The sequence below is a fragment of the Carcharodon carcharias genome, chromosome 16, assembly GCF_017639515.1.
Source record: "Carcharodon carcharias isolate sCarCar2 chromosome 16, sCarCar2.pri, whole genome shotgun sequence".
NCBI classification, from domain to species: Eukaryota; Metazoa; Chordata; class Chondrichthyes; order Lamniformes; family Lamnidae; genus Carcharodon; species Carcharodon carcharias.
Window position 1 is genome coordinate 67,299,301 of NC_054482.1, and position 21,777 is coordinate 67,321,077.

The window sequence follows — 21,777 nt, forward strand, 5'->3', positions numbered from 1 at the left end:
ATTAATAATCATAACTTACTGAATCCCTCCTGAGTTCCTCTAGCACAATCACTAATTTACTAGTTTACCATAGTAGCCTAGTTCACTCCATGATTTTTTAAAGTGTAAATTCATATAATAAAGGTTGTGTTGGAAAACTTTCTAAAATATTTGGCAGTGTTCAAAATTTGCTATTTACAAGAAATAATGGTTTTTACATGTTCTGAATCAACCCAGTGCTAAATCATATTACTGAATTTTATCATTGGTGTAACATACTGGTGCAATTTTTTTCATTTATACAAGTGGACTTCTACACTACCATTGCAGCTTAATAAAATTATTCTGGTTATAGAATACTTTTGGACTGTGCTATATTTGAAGTACTTTAAAATACTGATACTTCAAACTGTTCCTCACTTTATAAAGTTTACATCTTCCTGGAGTTCAGAACTTAATTGTATGTCATTTATATATGCTTGTCCTATCCCATGTTCAGCAAGATTTGTCTTCATTGGCTTCTAACAAAGGTTTAACAGCCCTTCACAAATATTTGGCTGATTTGCCTTCATGCAATTTAACTCAGTAGCAAGACTTCAAGTAGAGGTACATACAGACTAATTGAGCAGAATTTTTGATTGCTGGAAGAGGCAGGCAAGGGCATAAAATCAGAAATAGATGCAGACTGCTGGCTTTTTGATGCAGTCCCACTTCCCGTTTATTTTTGAGAAGGCGTTGGGACCTGAATGTCAACAAGCCACCCGAATGCAGTGGGTCAAAATTCAGGAAGGTTGTATAGCAGCAGCAGCCCCTGTTTTGTCGCGGCTTGTTTTGGTACCCAAACTGGCACTGTGGCATCGAAGAAGACCACCACAGGCCTCTCAACCTCATCCACACACAAAACCAGCCTGTCTCCACCTCAGACTCTTTCATAGTCAGTGTACCCTGTAAGAGCAGCCAAGATCGGAGGCATCGGACTCAATAATCTTACAGTTTGGCTCACTTGGTTGATACTTATTATAGTTTTGATCTGTTAAATTGAATCAGTGTATTGCAATGAAGATGATTATGGTAGCACCCAGGCTTGTGTGAATCTAATGATTGATGGGTTAAAGACAGACAAATTACGAGAAGGTGGAGACACACAAAAGAGTGTGTTAGTGTGGTATTTGCGGATTTGTCTTCCAGGCGATGTGGAGACCAGTGGAGCCTCTAGGATTTGTTTGCATGATGGATTCACACCTTCCTCCATAGAAAGGCCAGGTCATGACCTGGAAGTCTTTCAGGACAAGGAGACTTCAGGAGAAACATGCCTGAAACAGAGCAGCCTGAACATCACTTTCATCCTGATTGATGCCTTGACTTCTCAACCAGACCTCTGACAATACCTGTGGGGTTGGTCACCCTCCTTCTCTGAGGAAGTGTACCACTCTTCAACTTCTCCATCGTTGAGGTTGACACTCATCTGGAGTACATGTTGTGAAGAGTTCAACAGGTCACTATCATCCGAGACACCCTTGGGGGAGTGTACTGCAGGGCATCCCTCAACTGATCAAGACACCAGAACTGTGTCTTGAGCAGTCTAATGCCCCCTGGGCTGAGGTGGCAGTGGTTGGAGTGCCTCTGTGCCTCCGTCAAATGGTTGTGTAAATTTTTCAGCAGCCATCTCTTCAGTGGGTAGTGCTGGTCCCCTTCACTGTTGCTGAGTCAAAATCCTGGAATTCCCTCCCTAACTGCATTTTGGGTGTACCTACACCTCAGGGACTGCAACAATTCAAGAAGGCAGCTCACCACTATGATCTAAAGGGCAATTAGGGATGGGCAATAAATGCTGGCCAGCCAGCAACACCCACATCCTGTGAATACATTTTTAAAAAGCCATCCACATGGTCTCTCCGGTGACATGAACAGCTGTGACACTTGTGAATCCTGTAAAGGCAGCTACCTGGATACCATGTGCAGACCACCAGTATAACACCAGCTGAATGTTGAGACAGTGAAATCCCTTCATGTTCATGAATGCCCCTGACTACTCTGTTGGAGACTTGATGGCCACATAGGTGCAGTTGACAATCCCTTGGCACCTGCAGTCCAGCCCTGGAGGCAAATCCCACTGCCCTTTGGACCAGTAAGGCTCCATTGGTGGTCAGCTCAATGTAATCTGCCGTCTTCTCAAACAGGGCATCTGTCAACTCCCGCCTGGTGCGATCGGCAGTCAGATGCTAGTGAGGTCAGCTACCACCCTTGGAATGAGGCAGAGAAAAAAAGGTCAATGTCACAGTCACTTCGACGGCTACTAGCAGGGTGTGCTGACACAAGTGGTGATGATGGAGTTCGCTCTTCACCAGGGCACAAAACTAGGCCGCCACCTGCCTTGATATGTGCATCCTTCAGTGACATATGATTCAGGAAGCTAATTCATTGTGGGAATACGCTTTGTGGAGAGTATCACCTTTGTTTCCTCTAAGCTCCTAGTCCAACACATCTGCCTGCCTCAGCAGTGCTGGCCTGCACTTGTGTGAGTAGCTGCTCCCCATCACTGTTTCTCCCAAATCCGAGAAGTTCAGCACCATCTGACCAGGCTAGAACCCCCTGCTATGACCCTGCAGGGTGACTCCCTCTTCTTCAAGTGCTCCAGTACCAACAGAGTTAGCTGTAAGCTACCTTTTCGTGCTAGTTGGCCAGTATTTGCCACTGCCTGAGCAACTCTTTGAACCATTCCCTTTAATTCACTAATGATAATGGACCCACCTCAGTGATCCCTGGGTTGCTGCCCCCTGCCTGGTCATGACCCTTCGTGGTCCCCATGGCTGAGAACAAAAATCACTTTCAGCCCTTTAAGTGGCTGTTAAGTGCCTCATTTCTACAGTTGGGGTCAGGGGCAAGGGGGCCTTTTGAGAGTGAGCCCCCTCATTTGCTTCGTCATCTGCCAAAGCCCTTTCATGGGTCTGTTGAATGTCAGAGTGGACGACCAGCTGGGCAATACCTGGCATTGTTGACCAGTCAGTGCTACGTAAGTGGCATTCATTGTCTGGTAGTGAATGTGTTGCACGCCATATGCGTGATGCAGCATATGGCTCTCTAAGAGGTTGACCTCTCAATGGATGAACTCATCCTACATAACAGTGCACATCATGGTGAGACTCCTTCATTTTTTGCCCATGACTCCCCACAGCCTGAGGGCACACATCTCCCACTGTTGATCTAGGAAAAAATGGCCTGTGTGTGACAACTGAGGCTCTGCATCTCTGCCTAGCTGAACATGGCTATGTCTGTCCTCCATACTCTGAGGGGACTTCCCACAGCTGCCGCTGCTTCCCTTACCTCCTCTGTGATATGTTGCTCACCTTGTGCACCCATTTTGCAACCCCTTGTGATCACACTGAGATGTGTGTGTGTCTCTGCTGGTGGAGAATGCACTTAGATCCTGAGCAGATGAGCTGACACTGTTGCTGTGGCCTATGTTATCTCCCTGTCCACATCTGGCCCTGTGGGAGATATTAGAAGGTGGTTGTGCTAAATTGCCTCTGACATTTGCTTTTGCAGAGCTAAGCAGCTCAGAATAACCATTGCTTTGGCATGAAAGAAACCAGGAGGAGGGAAGATGATGTTCAGATCTTTTCACTCTTAGATGGGTTCCACTCTTGCCAATTCCAACTCCATCATGTGCTGTCACCCTGGCAGGGCTGCCTCCTTCATTTATGTCAGTATGGTTAGCACTCCACTGCCTGACTGAGCCATTTCTCTGACGTTATGTACTCTCTTTCTCTGCAAGGTCAAGAGGATAAGAGTTAGTACCAATGTGCACTCCCTGACTACATTCGGCTGCGCCAATGCATGTGATGACACGGGCCAGTGTTGCCTCCTGCACTTCTGATAAAAGGGTGAGCTTTGTCTACAGCTCAGTGATGCTCTAAGCCCATGTATGTTGACTGTTCATGAGGGCTATGCACCTTCAGACTGCTCAACATGCATGTAATTCTAACAGCAGACTGGAGACCTGACATCTGGTTGCAATGCTGCACTGCCTGGCCAGTCCTCAAAAGGTCTCTAAAGTGTTTGTGGTGCTAAACTGACATCCTTCGCACCACACTACAGTCACTACTTCCTCTGCCACCTCCAGCCAAGAGTGTTTGGTCTGGCTGGTTAGCCATCTTCTGCCGCTCACCGGGAATGTTGTGCTGACACTGCCGCAGGAGAACCTCAAGAGAGGCATCACTAAATCAGGGGGCCACCCTGGCATTGGTGTCTTTCTCTTGGGCACATTGATCCTCTCCTGCCATCTTCACCATAAACTGGCAACCTCAATAACAGCCATCTCACCTGCCTCTCTCCTGTCCACGTCCTCTCTGCCTCTGCATCTTCTATTTGGATATGCTAATATGCTTCCTGGCCAATAACTGGCCTCTGGTTTAAAATTGCATCAAGTACTGATGCTACGTGGGGTTGGGGCCCAAAAATCTACCTGATGTCGGGGTGCCAACCCAGGATCCAAATTTCTGCCTCGTGTTTCCTTTTACTGTTTTGCTCCCTTGTTCTCTCCATCTATTTTTCCTTAACCTTAATACCCAGAAGAAAATAGGCTGTAGTGTTCTCTTTACTCAAGCTATAAATGTATTTCAATTTCCATTTCCTATGTGGAAGAGTGCTCTTAAAAGCTATTTTTGATATTCTGGATTGTTGATATAAGCTGCGACCATGCTTGCAACACAAAGATAGTTGTACCCCACATTACAACTCATAGCATTATAATGCTACAGTTCTTGGGTATGACTAGTTGAGCTGAACTGCCCCTAGTTGATTAAGGCGGATATCCTTTAGCCAATCAAATGTCACTGTTGAAATGAGATTTGATTGGATTGATAGTTCTTCTATCTGTCAGGTGGAATAATGTTCAATATCAGTAATTGAAGGTCATGTCACTTCTGAAGCACTTACAGCTTCTACATATTCTCCAAGCTCCTCAATTAGATTTAACTGTTTATTTGTGGAGCGTTTTTCACCTTCACTTGTACACCATTGAGATGAAAAGACTCAATGATAACTGATCTGGCATATGATGTGACCAAAGACATAAGGAATTATTTCAAAAGACTAGAATAATTCTTTTCATTTCAGAACAAGGATTTGTTTTTGCGTTAAAGCAAAATGGAAGTAAATCTGAACAATTACGTTTCTACAAAATATCTGTACAAAATTGAAGGTATTAAGCAATGTTGGTAATTGTATTTTTGTTTTAAATGTCTTGTATATTACGAAATAACATCTGTACATTTTAAGAAGTTACACTACACAATAGAAAATTCTGGAAGGGAACCAATTGTTTCTTTATTCTATAAGTAAAAAGTGATGCAGAGTAAAGTAACAGACATTATAGTAATTTCCCTTATCCTATGCCAGGTGTTGAGTTTCAGTGTTTCAGATAGCATTTATCCATGTTGCTTGTACTTTGATAACAATGCTCTATCACTAAGTAACTTTATGAAACAATTTTGAAATCTAGTTTACAGTATCTTTTCTCTTTTCTTACAGCGAGTCCCCATGCAACAGCCTCAACTCTACATTTTCCAACGTCTCCCATCATTCAGCAGCCAGGTCCTTACTTCTCGCACACGGCCATCCGCTATCATCCACATCCTAGTCAGGAAACCCTGAAGGAGTTTGTTCAACTGGTCTGCCCTGACACCAGCCAGCAGTCAGGACAGGTGGGGTTCCTAAATGTAAGGCCACTTTTTATTTTTTATGTAGTTAGACAGATACATAGATATAACCTTCTAGCTTTATCACAAGATATCATTGGAAATTTGTAAATCAGTTTTATGTGTCCACTTTAACCTTGGTTGGTGAGGTTGCAAATTTCAAATTATTAAATGGTGTAAGAAATGAAGCATCAAAAAATGAAAGTTTACCCCTTTCTCAGTTTCAGGTTTTAGGCTTTTTGAAGTCCTGGGGTTTAGTCTTTTTTTATTGTGTGTCTGTGAAAGTATGTAATATTTGCAAGAGATAAAAACATGGCAAATTAATTGTGTCAGTAAAGATCTTGTACATAAAAACAGAGGTTGCAAATTGTCTTGTAACTTCTAAAATTCCTAACCAGTATTTCAGTCACTGAATGAGGCAAATCAAATAAGGAGTTTTTTTGTTAGGACTATGCAAATGATGCACTTCTCCCACTGTTTCTCACTGTGCAGATGTTTGCAGGCATGCAACCTCCTGTAACCAAATAAGCAGCCTTCCCGCATTGCTGGGTACTAGGAGGCGTGTAATAGTAGATAGAGAATGACTCTTCGTTTCTCTCTTCGGCACTCCCTCTCTGCGCCCCCACCCCGGGCCCGCCCAGGGCCAGGTGCATCCTCATAGCAATGTTACTGAGAACAAGGACTTCATTTTTTGAGACTAGGGAGTCTGCTCACAAAGCTGGACCTGAGACAGAAGACTACCAAGAAAGAAATGGAACATTTTAAATCACAGAAGCTAAAATAGCCAGCTGCATGGCTAGCATGTCACTGAGCACTACTATTGTACATCTTCAAAGGTTCAAAATGTTACATGTGTCACAGAGGGATGAAGCACTTCCAATTTCTTAGTACACACCTAGCTGCTTGGCCTTCCACAAAAGCATTTTGCTTGTCAGTTACTTTTTAAGCACATCTATATCCATTTATTGGACACACAGGCAAGCCAGATGTAGTTAATGCATTTGTTTTATTACACCAAGTAAATAACTTTATTGAGGCCAGGCCTATACAGCCAGCTCGAATATCAGATGAACAAATTTTCGGTAGACTAAAAGAATATCATTTATCTAAATTCAGACACATTTTGGACTTTTGAAGATGACAACAGCAGTGTGGAGCATTGTGGGAGTGGAATGAAATCAGCTAGGCTACAGGGATTAAAGAACGGGACTGCCAGTCAGTGGAGCAAGTAGCTTTAGATGTGAAATTCAGTCATATGGGACTATTATGAAAGAGGAAATGAATTGAGTAGGGGTAGCCCCTGAGGGGGAACTACAACCAGGGAGATTTGGTAAGGGGGATTGGCAGCCAGGTGGTGAGTTAGAACAGGAAATGCAGCCAGCATGAATAAATGTTCATTTGAGCTAGTGGCGGTGGTGGTGTGAGTAGTTGATTGCATTCCATTACTTACTGCTCATTACATTATTATGATTGCTACCTAGCATCATTTACTACGATTTGCTAATGGAACTTGTTTTTTAAGATTTTGTGGCAGAAATTTGGGGATGGTGCACTGGGAATCATACTCAGGGTGGGTTTAGAATGGGAAGGAGCAGGGAGGCCAAATTATTTGTCAGTTAACTGTTACATGATCTGCTGTAATATTGTGTGAATGGAGCCAAGGCCAAATGCAGTTCTCGCATCAAGCAGTATTAGTAGGAATGATGGCAAGCTCTCAGTAGTGACGGCAGTTACAAAACTTTCAAGGCAGGAGAAGATGGAAAACTCACTCAGTGGGGGGAGGGTTGGGATGGCAGCTGGTAAACATTTTTAAGTGACAGGAGGGTGCAGCAAAACTCTCACAGATTTAGGGGAGGGGGGAGAATAAAGCATGCTTTTCATCATGCTTTATTTTCACCTTCCTTATGGGTCTTTAAGCATTTGCATCAGTCCTCAGGACATGACAATGCTTGATTTTAGCAGTTTTGGATATGTGGTAGGTCTCTTGTGCATAAAATCTTACCTGTATGTATTTATCATATTGAAAATACTAATGGATCCAAATTTACATAGAAATCACCTCAATATCAATTATAGATGGAAGGACAGTAACCTGATGTCAAAGTTGGGAAATACATGCAGAGGCAATCCATAATTTAAAAATTGAACCTCCTATTCTGTCATGTAAGGTTGTGATACTTTTTACATTGAAATTATCTATACAGGCATAACATATTGCATGGAATTCTGTGACCCATTATGGATTTGAATACATCATTAATATCTGTGGAAGAAAGTGGCTAAAATTTCTGAAAAAATTATTTTGCGAATTTCCATCATTCAGTTTTGAGATTTTACTTTTTACAGACTGCAGGAAATAGATAGCTCAAACAGTACAGAGAATAGTAATGGAGAAAATAATGGGACATTGAATAGAGAAACCTCCAGGAACCAATGGTTTCCACTGCAGTGAATGAAAAGAAATAAATGCGGAAATTGCACACACATTAGTCATAATTTCCCAAAGCTGCCCAGGTTCAGAAATTATGCTGTTAGATTGGAAAATTGCACGTCACACATATTTTAAGGGAGGGAGAGAGGCATCGGGTAACTACAGGCGACAGTCACTTTAACATCAATTGTGAGGCAATTACTGGAATCTATCATCAGAGACAGTGTGACTGAACACTTAGACAAGTATCAGCTGATCAGAGAGTTAGCATACCTGACTAATTAAACTGACCTATTGAATTTTTGAGGAAGTCATGAAACTGCTCATTACGAGAGTGTCATATGAATGTTGCCTATATATACTTCCCAAAAGCCTCTGATAACATTCTGTACAAGAGTTTATTACCAAAAAATGAGAGCACACAAAATTGATGGTAACCTTGTGATATGGTTCAGGAAGTGAGGTGGCAGGGAGAAACTCTGAAGGAATAGAGGGACACTAGTGTTAGTTTGGAAGGTATAAAATTTAACATATGCATATTATTGGATTTTCAATAGGGTTGGTGACAGGAATCAAGTATACAAATTGGAAGTAATATGGAGGAGCAGAGGGAACAGGGAAGTATTTCTATCATGAGCAGAAAGGTGGATTTAAACAAAGTAAAATATACCTATGCTGACTTGGTAGTACAGTACTTGAATATTGCTGATAAAAGAGACATGCTGTCAAAGCTTTTCATCTTGAACTCATCAGGACAGATGCAGGAAAACCAAATTTCAGAGGGAGCAACATATACCTCATGAGAAAAGGGTGCTGATTGGTTAGCAGGTTACTCTGATTGATCAAGATATTGCCACGGAGAATGTACCAGGGAACTATAAATTTTAAAAACGTACAATGCCTGGACATATGCCTTTTGCATGCAGAGGACAGGTCCCTGCATGTGAATATATTTAACTTCTAGCAACCGTAAGTGAGCCACATTGTGAGTTTGACTGATGATCTTAAATTTGTTGTTAGTGTTATTCTTAGCACACTTGGGATTATTCAGCAAATGCTGTCCGGTTACAGAATCACAACTATCTAATGTTAGACATTACCTTCTGAGTTTTGCAAGTATGTGCTGGTTGAGTATGGTCAGTACTCTGCCTGTTATGAACAACTGAAAGGAAGTGCTGTTTGATAAGATTGGCCAGTCATTGGGATGGCAGCCTGTGTACCGGGCATCGCACGGACACTGAAATTGAAATACCATACAGGGTATGATGAAATGTTTCCAAAGCATGTTTCCTTTTTCAGCACTACTAAAATATATCTCTTGTTTGTGCTGTCATAAGAAAGTGAGAGTAATATATTTAAGCTTGCTGACAATACAAAGCTAGATGGGAATGTAAGCTGTGAGGAAGACACAAAGACATATAGGCAAGTTAATTGAATGCAGAACAGTGTGACTGATGGAGCATAATATGGTGAAGTGTGAGGTTATTTGCTTTGGTAGTAAGAACAGAAATGCAGAGTATTTTTTAAAAGGCATGAAACTTGTATTGATGCCCAGAGAGACTTGGGTGTACTCTTACAAGGAACACAGAAAGTTATCAGCAGGTACAGCAAGCAGTTTGGAAGGCAAATGGCATGTTGGCCTTTGTTGCAAGAATGAGGAAGACTTGCAACAGTTGTACAGGGCTTTGCTGAAACTACAGCTGGGGTAATGTGTGCAGTTTTGGCCATATTTAAGGAGGGATATACTTGCATTGGAGAAGCTACAGTGAAGATTCACTAGATTTGTTCCAGGGGTTGGAGAATTATCCTATGGTGAGAAGCTGAGTAAATTGGGCCTATACTTTTGGAGTTTAGAAGAATGAGACGTGATCTCAGTGAAATGTACAAAATTTTGAAGAGACTTGACAGGGTAGACACTGAGAGATTGTTTCCCTGGGCTGGGGAATCAAGAACACGAGGGCATAGTCTTGGTCCTAAATGATTGACTCTTTATCCTGAGCTTAGGAGAAAGTTCATTCAAAGAGTTGTGTATCTTTAGAGTTGTCTACCCAGAAGGTTGTGCATGCTGCACTGTTGAGTACATTTGACAGATTTTTGGTCTCTCAGGGAATCAAGGGATATGGGAAGCAGGTGGGAAAGTTAAGTTCAGGCAGAAGTTCAACCTTGATTGAATGGCAGAGCAAGCTCAGGGGGCCATATGGTCTACTACTCCTCCTATTTGTTATCTTATAATTTGCTACCTATGGTGATCAAACCTTTTCACCAAGTCACAATAAATCCCATTATCACGTAAAAGAGGCTTTTTTTTAATCAAACCTTTCCTCTTCAGCCAGCCTGGTGCAAGGGCCCATAGATAGGAAAACCTCTGCTATAAGATTACAGTTCAGTATAAATTGGATAAAAATAGAACAATTGGCTGGTGCCAACTGGTCTTGCACTGTAACTGAGTAACTCTGCGGATCTATTTAATATTGAAATGGGAAAATCCTAGCAGAATTGTTACAGACTTGGTGACGTCTGTGTGTTACCTTTCCAAATCTGCATTAGGATAATTAGTACATTATTCCTTTTACATTATTTATCTTTCTACAAAGCACAGTAATGACCAAAATCATATATTTAAGCATCCAAGTAAATTGGTTTAAATGGAAATGTTGACTTCCCCAGTATTTCACTGTCACTCAGTACATGGCTTTGCTGCTGACTCTGCTATTAGGCAAAATTTCAGAAGAGGATATTCCATCTCTAAGAAGCGTAAAGGTCAATGAATAAGAGACTGTTTCTACTTTGTTGACAAAGAAAATAATTCTTCATAGTCTGCTTGCATTCCATACTACTGAAGCAATTTGTTCAGTTTTCAATATACATAGGTAGATGGATGTAAAAACACATATATATGTTTGTGTATAGTATCATTTTTAAATCAACTTTCTATTACATACCATCATAACACCTAACAGAACACCTAATTTAAGAAACAAGATGCTGACAGATCACTTGAGGTTCGATTCATAGCAGATATATTAAACACATTATACTTGATACATTATTCTATACAAACATGCTTTCAAATATCCCAGACGACACGGGAGTGAATAATGTCTGCAGTGAGTTAGAAGATACATACTTGTCTAGACATCAAATCAATACACTAACATTTATGCTTGAGTATTCATTTGCTCAGCTCATCTGAAAACTCTTGAATTATTAAATACTACAAGTTCAGATTTGATACTGTAAAAAGCAAGCAGGTTAGCCTGAGTTTTCCATGAGCAGATGCAAAGAAAGCCTGCATCACTGCAGAGATATTAATGATAGAAGTAGATTTGCTGATGGATTGTGATTTAAACAATCTTATTAATCAGGGTAGATTTCCCACTGAGCATGCAGTTTGATCCTAGATGGCTAGAAAAGTTCCACCAAAAGATTGGGAGAGATTTTCCTCTCCCTTCCACCTATGAAACACTCATTTTCCAGGCACGGCAAATAGGAAATGGAGCAAAGAGCTTGCTGGCTCCATTATGCTATCCCAGATGGTTGATTTTAAAATTATACTATTTCTGGGGCCTCTCTAACATAACAAGTAAGTAAAGTGGCCATGGTATCCTCCTATCTCGCTTTGCGTATTGCCAACAAAAGTCTCAGTGGAGCTTGTGTCAAGAGCCCCAAGGGTCTGTGGTCTGGAGAAACTCAAAGATATATGAAGGCATAAAGCAATGGAAATATTTTAGTTTTTCCCTCCAGTAGCACCTGACAGGCCTTTTACTTCTTCCCAGCCTCTCACGCCCAGTTCCAGCACAAGATCCTGCCAGGTCTGCATCAGGAATGCACACCATTCCTCTCAAAATCAATGCATCTCCAGGGTGCTGTGCCAATCAAGCATCCGGAGGGGAGGGGGGATAATTGGTTCTCAATTAATATAGCGCCTTTAATGTAATGAAACATCCCAAGACAATTCACAGGAGCTTTATAAAGCTAAGTTTGATACCGAGCCACCTAAGTATTCGGTCAGATGACCAAAAGCTTGGTCAAAGAGGTGGGTTTTAAGGAGTGTCTTAAAGGAAGAAAGTGAGGTAGAGATAGAGAACTGTAGAGAGGGTGTTCCAGAACTTAGGACCTAGGCAACTAAAGGCACAGCCACCAATGGTGGAGCAATTAAAATTAGGGATGCACAAGAGGCCAAAATTTGATGAGTGCAGATATCTCAGAGTTGTGGGGCTGGAAGAGCTTACAGAGACAGGGGCAAGGTCATGAGAGATTTGAAAACATGCAAGAGAATTTTAAAATCAAGACATTGCTTGACCAGAGACAATGTAGGCCAGCAAGCACAGGGGTGATAGGGAAATGGTACTTGCTGTGACTTAAGACATGGGTAGCAGAGTTTTGGATAGCCTCAAGGTGATGGAGGGTAAAATTGGGTAACCAGTCAGGATTGTGTTGGAATAATCAAGTCTAGAGATAGCAAAGGCAGGACTGAGGATTTCAGCAGCAGATGAGCTGAGGCAGGGGTGAAATCACAGTCTATAGTGAACGTGTGCAAAGAGGTGTGATCAAAAAATTGAATTTCTCACCACAAACTCCATATGCCTCTTCCACTCCCTAGCCAAAGCCATTGTTTCAGCACAACATACATGACACACATCCCACCATAGGGGCCCAGGCCAGCCTTACTGCAGTATTATTACTTCATCTCCCAAGGAATTTCTCACAGGAAGTCAAGTAGTGTAGACTTTGGGGGACGCAGGAATTTATATTGAATTGCAAATCATAAGGCAATTTGGGAAACAGAGAAACAGAATTGTTTGGAGCAAAGGACTTGTCTCTGACGTATAGGCAGAGAGAGCAAGTTATGCAAAAGGTGACGAAATACAGCACCACCACCAGTGGAAGCTGAAATTGCAGCATAAGTTTATAATGACAGTTTCAATTACATATGTGGATTTAAGAATTTATAACGGAACAGAGTGACATAAAAAAGTGTAATAAAAATAGGAACATACAAGTTAGAAGCAGGATTAGGCTAACTGGCCCCTCGAGCCTGCTCTGCTATTCAATAAGATCATGGCTGATCTGGTTGTGGCCTCAACTCCACCTTCCTCGTATCCCCTTATACCTTTTGTTTCCCTTGTCAATCAAGAATCTATCGAATTCAGCCTTAAAACTACTCAGTGACCCTGCCTCCGCTGCTGCCTGTGGATGAGAGTTCCACAGCCTCACGACCCTCTGAGAGAAAAAAATTCTTCACATCTCCATATTAAATGGGTAGACCCCTTATTTTTAAACTGTGTTCTAGTTCTAGTCTCTACCACAAGGGGAAACATCCTTTCAGCATCCACCCTGTCAAGTCCCCTCAAGATCTTATATTTTTCAATAAGATTACCTCTCATTCTGCTAAACTCCAATGGATACAGGCCAAAGCTGTCCATCCTTTCCTCATGGGATAAATCCCTCATTCCTGGAATCAGTCGTGAGAACCCTCTCTGAACTACTTCTAATGCAGTTATGTCCTTAAATATGAAAACCAAAACTTTACACACTACTCCAGATGTGGTTTCACCAATACCCTATACAACTGTAGCAAAGTGCCCCTACTTTTATATTCCATTCTCCTTGCAATAAACAACAACATTCCATTTGCCTTCTTAATCATGATTCATGTACCAGGACATCCAGCTCCCTCTGTATCTCAGATTTTTGAAATCCCTTCCCATTTAAATAATATGCGGCCTTTTTATTTTTCCTGCTAAAGTGGACAAGTTCACATTTTCCCACCTTATACTACATCTGCCAAATTTTTATTCACTTAAGCTATTTATATCCCTTTGCAGATACCTTATGTCCTCTTCAGAACTTACTTTCCTACCTATCTTTGTAGCAAATTTAGCAACCATGCATTTGATCCTGTCATCCAAGTCATTAATTTAAACTGTAAATAGCTGAGGCCCCAGCACTGATCCATGGGGCATTCCATTCATTACATCTTACCACCCTGAAAATGAGCCATTTATGCCTACTGTCTGTTTTCTGTGAGCTAAAATAAGAACTTATGGTGTCAGGGGTAATATATTAGCATCCTCTATCCATGCTAATATATTACCCCCTACACCGTGACCTTATATTTTGTGTAGTAATCTTTGATGTGACACCTTATCAAATGATTTCTGGAAATACAAGTATACCACATCCACAGGCTCCCCTTTATCCAGGTTGCTACTTCCTCAAAGAATTCTAATAAATTAGTCAAACACGTTTTCCCTTTCACAAAACCATGTTCACTCTGCCTGATTGCATTCTAAGTGACCCACTATAACCTCCTTAATAATTGATTCCAGCATTTTATCTATGACACGTGTAAAGCTAACTGGCCTGTAGTTTCTTGCTTTCTGGCTCCCTCCTAACTTAAATAGAGGAATTACATTCACTATTTTCCATTCTGATGGAATATTTCTAGAATCTAGGGAATTTTTTTGAAAATTAAAACCTATGCATCTACTATCTCACCAGCTACTTCTTTAAGACTCTAGGATGAAGTCCATCAGGATCTGGGAACTTGTCAGCTTTTAATTCTAATTATTTTCTCAGTACTCTTTCCAGAATGAATGTAATTGTTTTAAGTTTCTCCCTCCCTTTCATCCCTTGATGCACACTTATTTCTGGGTTGTTATTTGTATCCTCTATGGTGAAGACAGATGCGAAATATCTGTTTAATTCATCTTTCACTTCCTTATTTTCCATTATTAATTCCCAGACTCACTCTGTAGAGGACTAACATTCACTTTACTCTTTTCCTTTTTGAATACCTGTAGAAACTCATACCATCTGTTTTTATATTTCTAGCTAGTTTTCTCTCGTACTCTAATCTTCCCCCCATTTTTTTAGCCATTTTTTTGCTGATTTTTAAAAAATCCTGTCCAATCTTCTAACCTGCCACTAATCTTTGCAGAATTGTATGCTTTTTTCTTTCAATTTGATACTATCTTTAACTTCCTTAGTTAACCACAGATGGTACGTCCTTCTCCTAGAGTCTCCTTTCTCCCTGGATGTATCTTTGCTGATTGTTGTGAAATATCTCCTAAGTGTCTGCCTCTGCATCTCTACTGCCTGGTTTCCCAGTTCACTTTAGCCAGCTCTGTCTTCATACCCTCATAATTGCCCTTATTTAAGTTCAAAACGGTAGCCTTAGACCCATCACCCTTCTCTCCCTCGAACTGAATGTAAAAGTCAATCATGTTATGATCACTGCTACATAGGGGTGCCTTTACTAAAATGAGACAATAGGGTGTGAAGCTGTATAATCAAGCAATTCATCCAAGAATAGGGGCCAGAATTTCTTGGCTTGCATTTGCATAATGTGTCAGTTGTGTGTGAATCTGCACTTGGGGGGAAAAGAATCATGTCATTCTGTTCGTGTGCTGTATTTTTGCTGAAATTTTCCAGAAAATTCCACGATGATGGAAGGTCATCTATTGAAAGCAGGAAATTGCTTGTTAGTATAGGATAAAAAGTTCTGTAACTGCTTAAAGGGTCAGATATTGTGTTCCTTCTACTTGCCAATGGAAGCAACATTTAGGTAGGATAAAATGGCCAGAGGGAGCAGCAAACCAGAGAACAGCCAGGTTTTCTGGTGAGGCTGTAAAAATCCTGCTAGAAGAATTTTTAAAAATTCATTCACGGGATGCAGGCGTCGCTGGCTAAGTCAGCATTTATTGCCCATCCCTAATTGCCCTTGTTCAGAGGGGATTTAAGAGCCAACCATATTACTGTGGGTCTGGAGTCACATGTAGGCTAAACCAGCTAAGGACGGAAGATTTCCTTCCCTAGAGGGCATTAGTGAAGCAGATGGTTTTGTACAACAGTCGACAGTGGTTTCGTGGTCTTCATTAGACTTTTAATTCCAGATTTTTATTGAATTCAAATTCCACCATCTTCCATGGCAGTATTCAATCTCAGGCCCCCAGAGCATTACCCTGGGTCTCTGGATTACTGGTCCAGCGACAATACCACTGTGCCATCGTCTCCCCAATTAAGACAGAGGAGGGGGCCATCTTTCACAGGAAAGATGCAGGCTCCTAAAGAGATCCTTCTCAGGGATAAGGGGATGAAGCCACCATATTCCACTGCCAACTGCACCAACCAACCAATGCAACAATTAAGAAAGAAGTTTAATAACTTTACTGAGCCAAACTAGGTAGGAGAAACCACCCATACCATCTATTAACACATTATACAAAGCATGCCTGGCACTTACGGTAATCTATAATTGTAAAATGGTTACAGCACAGAAGGAGGCCATTCACTCTGTCATGTCTGTGCTGGCTTTCTGCAAGAGCAATTCACCTAATGCCCCCCTGTTGTTCCCCGTCGCCCTGCAATTTTTTTTCTCTTCAGAAAATTATCCAGTTTTATTTTGAAGGCCACAATTGAACCTGCCTCCACCATATTCTCAGGCAGTGCTTCCAGTTCCTAACTACTCACTGCATAAAAAAATTTTTCCTCGTGTTGCCGTTGTGTTTTTTGCCAATTACCTTAAATTAGTGTCCTCTCGTTCTTGATCCTTTCACCAATGAGAGTAGTTTTTCCCTATCTATTCTGTCCAGATGCCTCATGATTTTGAATACCTCCATCAAATCTCTTGTCAACCTTCTCTTTTCCAATGCTTCACATTAACTAGTTGCCATTACTGCCCATGGGGGTAGCAGGATGTTCTTTTGATCCACAGGCACCACCTAGAATTGTTCCTTCACTGACATACTTGCATGCTTTCAATGCACAAGTAGTCTCCAGTATAATGTACTACCTGTTATTTGCATTGGTCAGCACACCCATTATGGGGTGCACTCTGATACTTGGGCATCACAGAATGTTATGGTTAAAAATAGCAACTTGTATTTATATAGTGTTTTAAAGTAGTAAAATGCTACAATAAATATTTTTCACGTTTTGTATTTGTTTTGAAAGAGAAGGCAAACCTCCACAGAAAAGGAACAACAACTATGCAATTTATGAATAATTATTTGAAATGCTATTACTGTTATATGCACAAACACATGGCAGGCAAGTTGTAGACAGTAAGGTCCCAGAAACAGCAGTGAGGTGAACGACCAGTTAATCTATTTTGGTGTTGCCATACAATAGACAACAGCAATTCTAGCAGCTTTCACTAGATCAATTGGGAAACCTTGAGTACTTCTTCAGGATGCCAATTTATAACTCGGGTAGAGGCATTCACATCATTATGTCTATGTTGACTTGTACTTGGACAGTGAAGAGGTGTCATGAGCAACAGCTTTGATCCTCCGGTTCCATTCATGTTTTTAAAATTAAAATTTTCAGAGACCATTGAGTGCTTTATACTGAAGGCATCGGACGACAGTTGAGAAAGTATGCATTTACTAATAATTTGAGCTAAACATCGATAGAGTGTTGAATCTTTTGTGATTCACATTAGTAGTGTGTCACGGACAATTTTAATGTGTTAACATTTATTGCCCATGATTCTTTATATTTGAGTATGATATGTGTGTACTTCTTACCCTTGGAATGAGTGAATCAATTTTAAATAACTGAACAGCAAGCTTATTGTCTTTAAAAAGTAAGAGGTTAGTTTATTTTTCACACCCTTGCCCTGCGCTTTGCCCATCCCTTCTCTCTCTCTCACACACACACACAAACAAACAAATGCACACACCAGAATTAGATTCAGATGAAAGTACAAACAATACTTATAAAAATGGAATGGATGTCAGTTTCTCTTTCGATGCAAACCTGTTATTTCATAATCGTGTTATCATATTGTTGGAAGTGAAGGCTTTGAAATTGCAGAGATGTCTCAGCAGTTGCGATGGCTCCTTTAGTCAATCTACTGGAGAGTGGTTTGTCAGGTAAGCTTGAAGATGGAAGCAGGTAGGGGGCAGAGAGGAGGTTCTTTATTTCCCTCTCAAGGAATTGAGGTGTGGCAGTTCTTGAGCCAGGTTGATTACAGTAGTTCAATGGCTGTACTTGTTGGTCCCTCTCTCCTTGTGTGATGAAGTTCATGTGGAGTTCTGTCTGGGAGTTTTGACTTGGTTTGTAGCAGTTTGCTATATTTTAACAGGGAGCAAAGATGGTCGCAATATCATGGTCGTAACAAATGGCAAGCCGTCTTCCAAATAAGGCATTGAGATAATTTAAATTAGCACTCTGAAATCTTTTCCCAGCTGTGGCTTTAGCTTTTGTCTGGCAAAGGTGAAATTTACATTCTTACAATGAGGCACTGAAAAACTTCACTATCTCCTGGATGAGACCACAGTGAGCCATAATTAAATTAAAGATTGTCTTTGTCTTCTCGAAAGATAAACACAGTCTGATCCACAAATTTGTCTGGTAGCTAGGAACCATATTGATACTCAGTTTTCTTAAATTCAGTTCAAGGTTTTTAAATATAACGTTAAAATACAGTTTTAAAAAAATGTAATTCTGATGCCTATATGTGCATGACAAGTGACATTCTGTAATGGAATATTTAGGCCACATGTTTGTAATCAATAATGTCTTGCACTTTGAGAAATCTTGCCACTTTAAAATTGCAAAGCTGTCTTAAAGTGTAGTTGGTGTCCATGGGAAGGAGATGAAATCTGATGCTCACATAAATAGTGTCAGTGGCCGATTTCACATATCTCTACACTGTTGATTGGCTGATATTTGCAATGTTTCCTGTATATGTTTGAAGTAATCTTGATGCACTTAAATTGAGTACAGTTGTGACTGTGGCTACAGGTTTACTTGAAGCACTTAGTATAACTCCATAATAGCTTCCCTGTCATATTGGAGTTTCTGCAAGCACTGATCGTTGGACAAGTATATACACCTCTGTCTGTACGTTCTTGTGTCAGGTTGCTAGCTGGTGGGTTCCAGTTGCCTAACAAATAGCCAGACATGCCCCAGCATCCATTGCTTGTTTCTGCTCTTTTTGAGGAAAACAGGGATATAATGGAATTCTCAGCATGACAGCAAAAATTGCAATGGCCCTCAAAAGGCCTCAGTTAAAGCAGAGGGGGAAAGAGCCAAAAAAGATGTTCTGGTGCATGATTTGCAATCTCATTGTTAGCCTCTTAAATCTGATTTTAATTTGCAGCTCAACACCCTGAAACCTTGAACACCAGTTACAGGGTAGAGCAAATGGCATGAAATGGGTGGAAATGAAGGGAAGTAGGGTTATGATGGAACCACATCATTTTGCACTGATTTACAGGTCTCCCTCAGAAAATGGACAGGTACTTCCTGAACTAATTGTAATCCTTATGGGAAAATAAGACAAGCAGAAAAATAACTTTGGATCTTTCATAGCAAATCTCCAAGCAATTTCTGATTAGAAACTTTGACGTGATGCTTGATCTCTGATCAGAAAATCCTGGCTACGTACTTTTGCTTATTGTAGGGGTAGCACAAGGATTGGATTCCCTATTCAGTTATACCTATGGGCAGAATTTTTGGGTTGTCAGGTGGTGGGCCTAGGAGTGGCTGGGAAACAAGCCGCTGCCCAAAAGGCTCAGCGCTGCTGCGGTGGGGGCGGGAGGAGGGCAAGCACTGAAGTCTGCACAGGCGCTGGGGAGCACGCAATGAAAGCTTTCCCAAATTACAGACTATCATTGATTGTATGCATGTAACCATCCATGCACTGCCAACAATTCCTTGGCATGCATAGAAATCTGAAGAAATGTTATTCCAGGAAAATGCAAATGGTTTATTACTACTGCCAGAAAGTTATGCACGTTAATATACACTTGCTTGGGAATACATTTAATGTTTTCCTTCTGAGGCAATTCAATGTGAGACAGCTCTATAAAGACCAAGGGAAAGAAGATTGGTAGTTGCTCATAAATGCGAGCTATGTCATGAAGCCATGCCTAATGCATAAACTCCAAACCACAGCAGAGGTCAGATGCAGCAATACACATGCACAAACAAGGACCATCATGGAGAAGGGGTTTGGGAAGTTAAATAGTACTTCAGGTGCTTGCATGCATCAGGAGATCCTTACAGTATTCCACAGAGATGATGGGCAATATTGTGACACTATGCTAAATGCTGCACAATGCTACCATAGATAATGGGACTCATCAAGAGGAGCTATAGAGGGATGTGAAAGACCATGAGGGCAGTTGTGCACAGGAGCCATGAGCAACATTGTAAAATAGGGCAAAGTCAGCATGGTTTCATCAAGGGGAGGTCATGCCTGACAAATCTGTTGGAATTCTTTGAGGAGGTAACGAGTAGGTTAGACAAAGGAGAGCCAATGGATGTTATCTACTTGGACTTCCAGAAGGCCTTTGACAAGGTGCCACACAGGAGGCTACTCAGTAAGATAAGAGCCCATGGTGTTAGAGGCAAGGTACTAGCATGGATAGAAGATTGGCTGTCTGGCAGGAGGCAGAGAGTGGGGATAAGGGGCTCCTTCTCAGGATGGCGGCTGGTGACTAGTGGTGTTCCGCAAGGGTCAGTGTTGGGACCACAACTTTTCACTTTATACGTTAATGATCTAGATGAAGGAACTGAGGGCATTCTGGCTAAGTGTGCAGATGATACAAAGATAGGTGGAGGGACAGATAGTATTGGGGAGGCTGCATAAGGATTTGGACATGTTAGGAGAATGGGCAAAGAAGTGGCAAATGGAATACAATGTGGGGAAGTGTGAGATCATGCACTTTGGTAGGAAGAATAGAGGCATGGACTATTTTCTAAATGGGGAGAGAATTCAGAAATCTGGAGTGCAAAGGGACTTGGGAGTCCTAGTCCAGGATTCTCTTAAGGTTAACTTGCAGGTTGAGTTGGTAGTTAGGAAGGCAAATGCAATGTTGGCATTTATTTTGAGGGGACTAGAATATAAAAGCAGGGATGTGCTTCTGAGGCTTTATAAGACTCTGGTCACACCACATTTAGAATATTGTGAGCAATTTTGGGCCTCATATCTCAGGAAGGATGTTCTGGCCCTGGAGAGGGTCCAGAGGAGCTTCATGAGAACTATCCCAGGAATGAAAGGCTTAACATATGAGGAACGTTTGAGCACTCTGGGTCTATACTCGATGGAGTTTAGAAGGATGAGGGGGGATCTGATTGAACCTTACAGAATACTGAAAGGCCTCGATAGAGTGGACATGGGGAAGCTGTTTCCATTAGTAGGAGAGACTAGGACCCGAGGGCACAGTAAAGGGAAGATCTTTTAGAACAGAGATGAGGAGAAACTTCTTTAGCCAGAGAGTGGTGAATCTATGGAATTCATTGCCATAGAAGGCTGTGGAGGCCAGGTCATTGAGTGTACTTAAGACCGAGATAGGTTCTTGATTGGTAAGGGGGTCAAAGGTTACAGGGAGAAGGCGGGAGAATGGGGTTGAGAAACTTATCAGCCGTGATTGAATGGCGGAGCAGACTCAATGGGCCGAATGGCCTAATTTCTGCTCCTATGTCTTATGGTCTTATGTGAACCACTGCAGCCAAGGAGACCACATTACAGAAGTCAATCATTTACCGGAGCTTTGACTTTTCTCTAATTGTCAATTATAATTTTCGAATGAATGATCCTGGAGGATTGTTTGTGGGAGGTGGTGCAATGGTTTCTCACACCTTGAAGAAGGGAAGGAAGAGGTAAAAAACTGCAGGTGCAGAAACAAAAATAAAAACAAAAACAAAAAA

General features: G+C 41.3%; 1 protein-coding gene across 9 annotated transcripts in view; it reads left to right on the forward strand.

Annotated features, from left to right (window-relative positions):
* nfia (nuclear factor I/A) overlaps nt 1-21,777 on the forward strand; it is a 529,589-nt gene that overhangs the window by 441,038 nt on the left and 66,774 nt on the right. For all 9 annotated transcript variants that reach the window (XM_041208194.1, XM_041208200.1, XM_041208198.1 and 6 more), the window contains one exon: nt 5,512-5,699. In XM_041208194.1, coding sequence (XP_041064128.1) covers nt 5,512-5,699 — 188 coding nt within the window. The remainder of the gene's footprint in view (nt 1-5,511; nt 5,700-21,777) is intronic.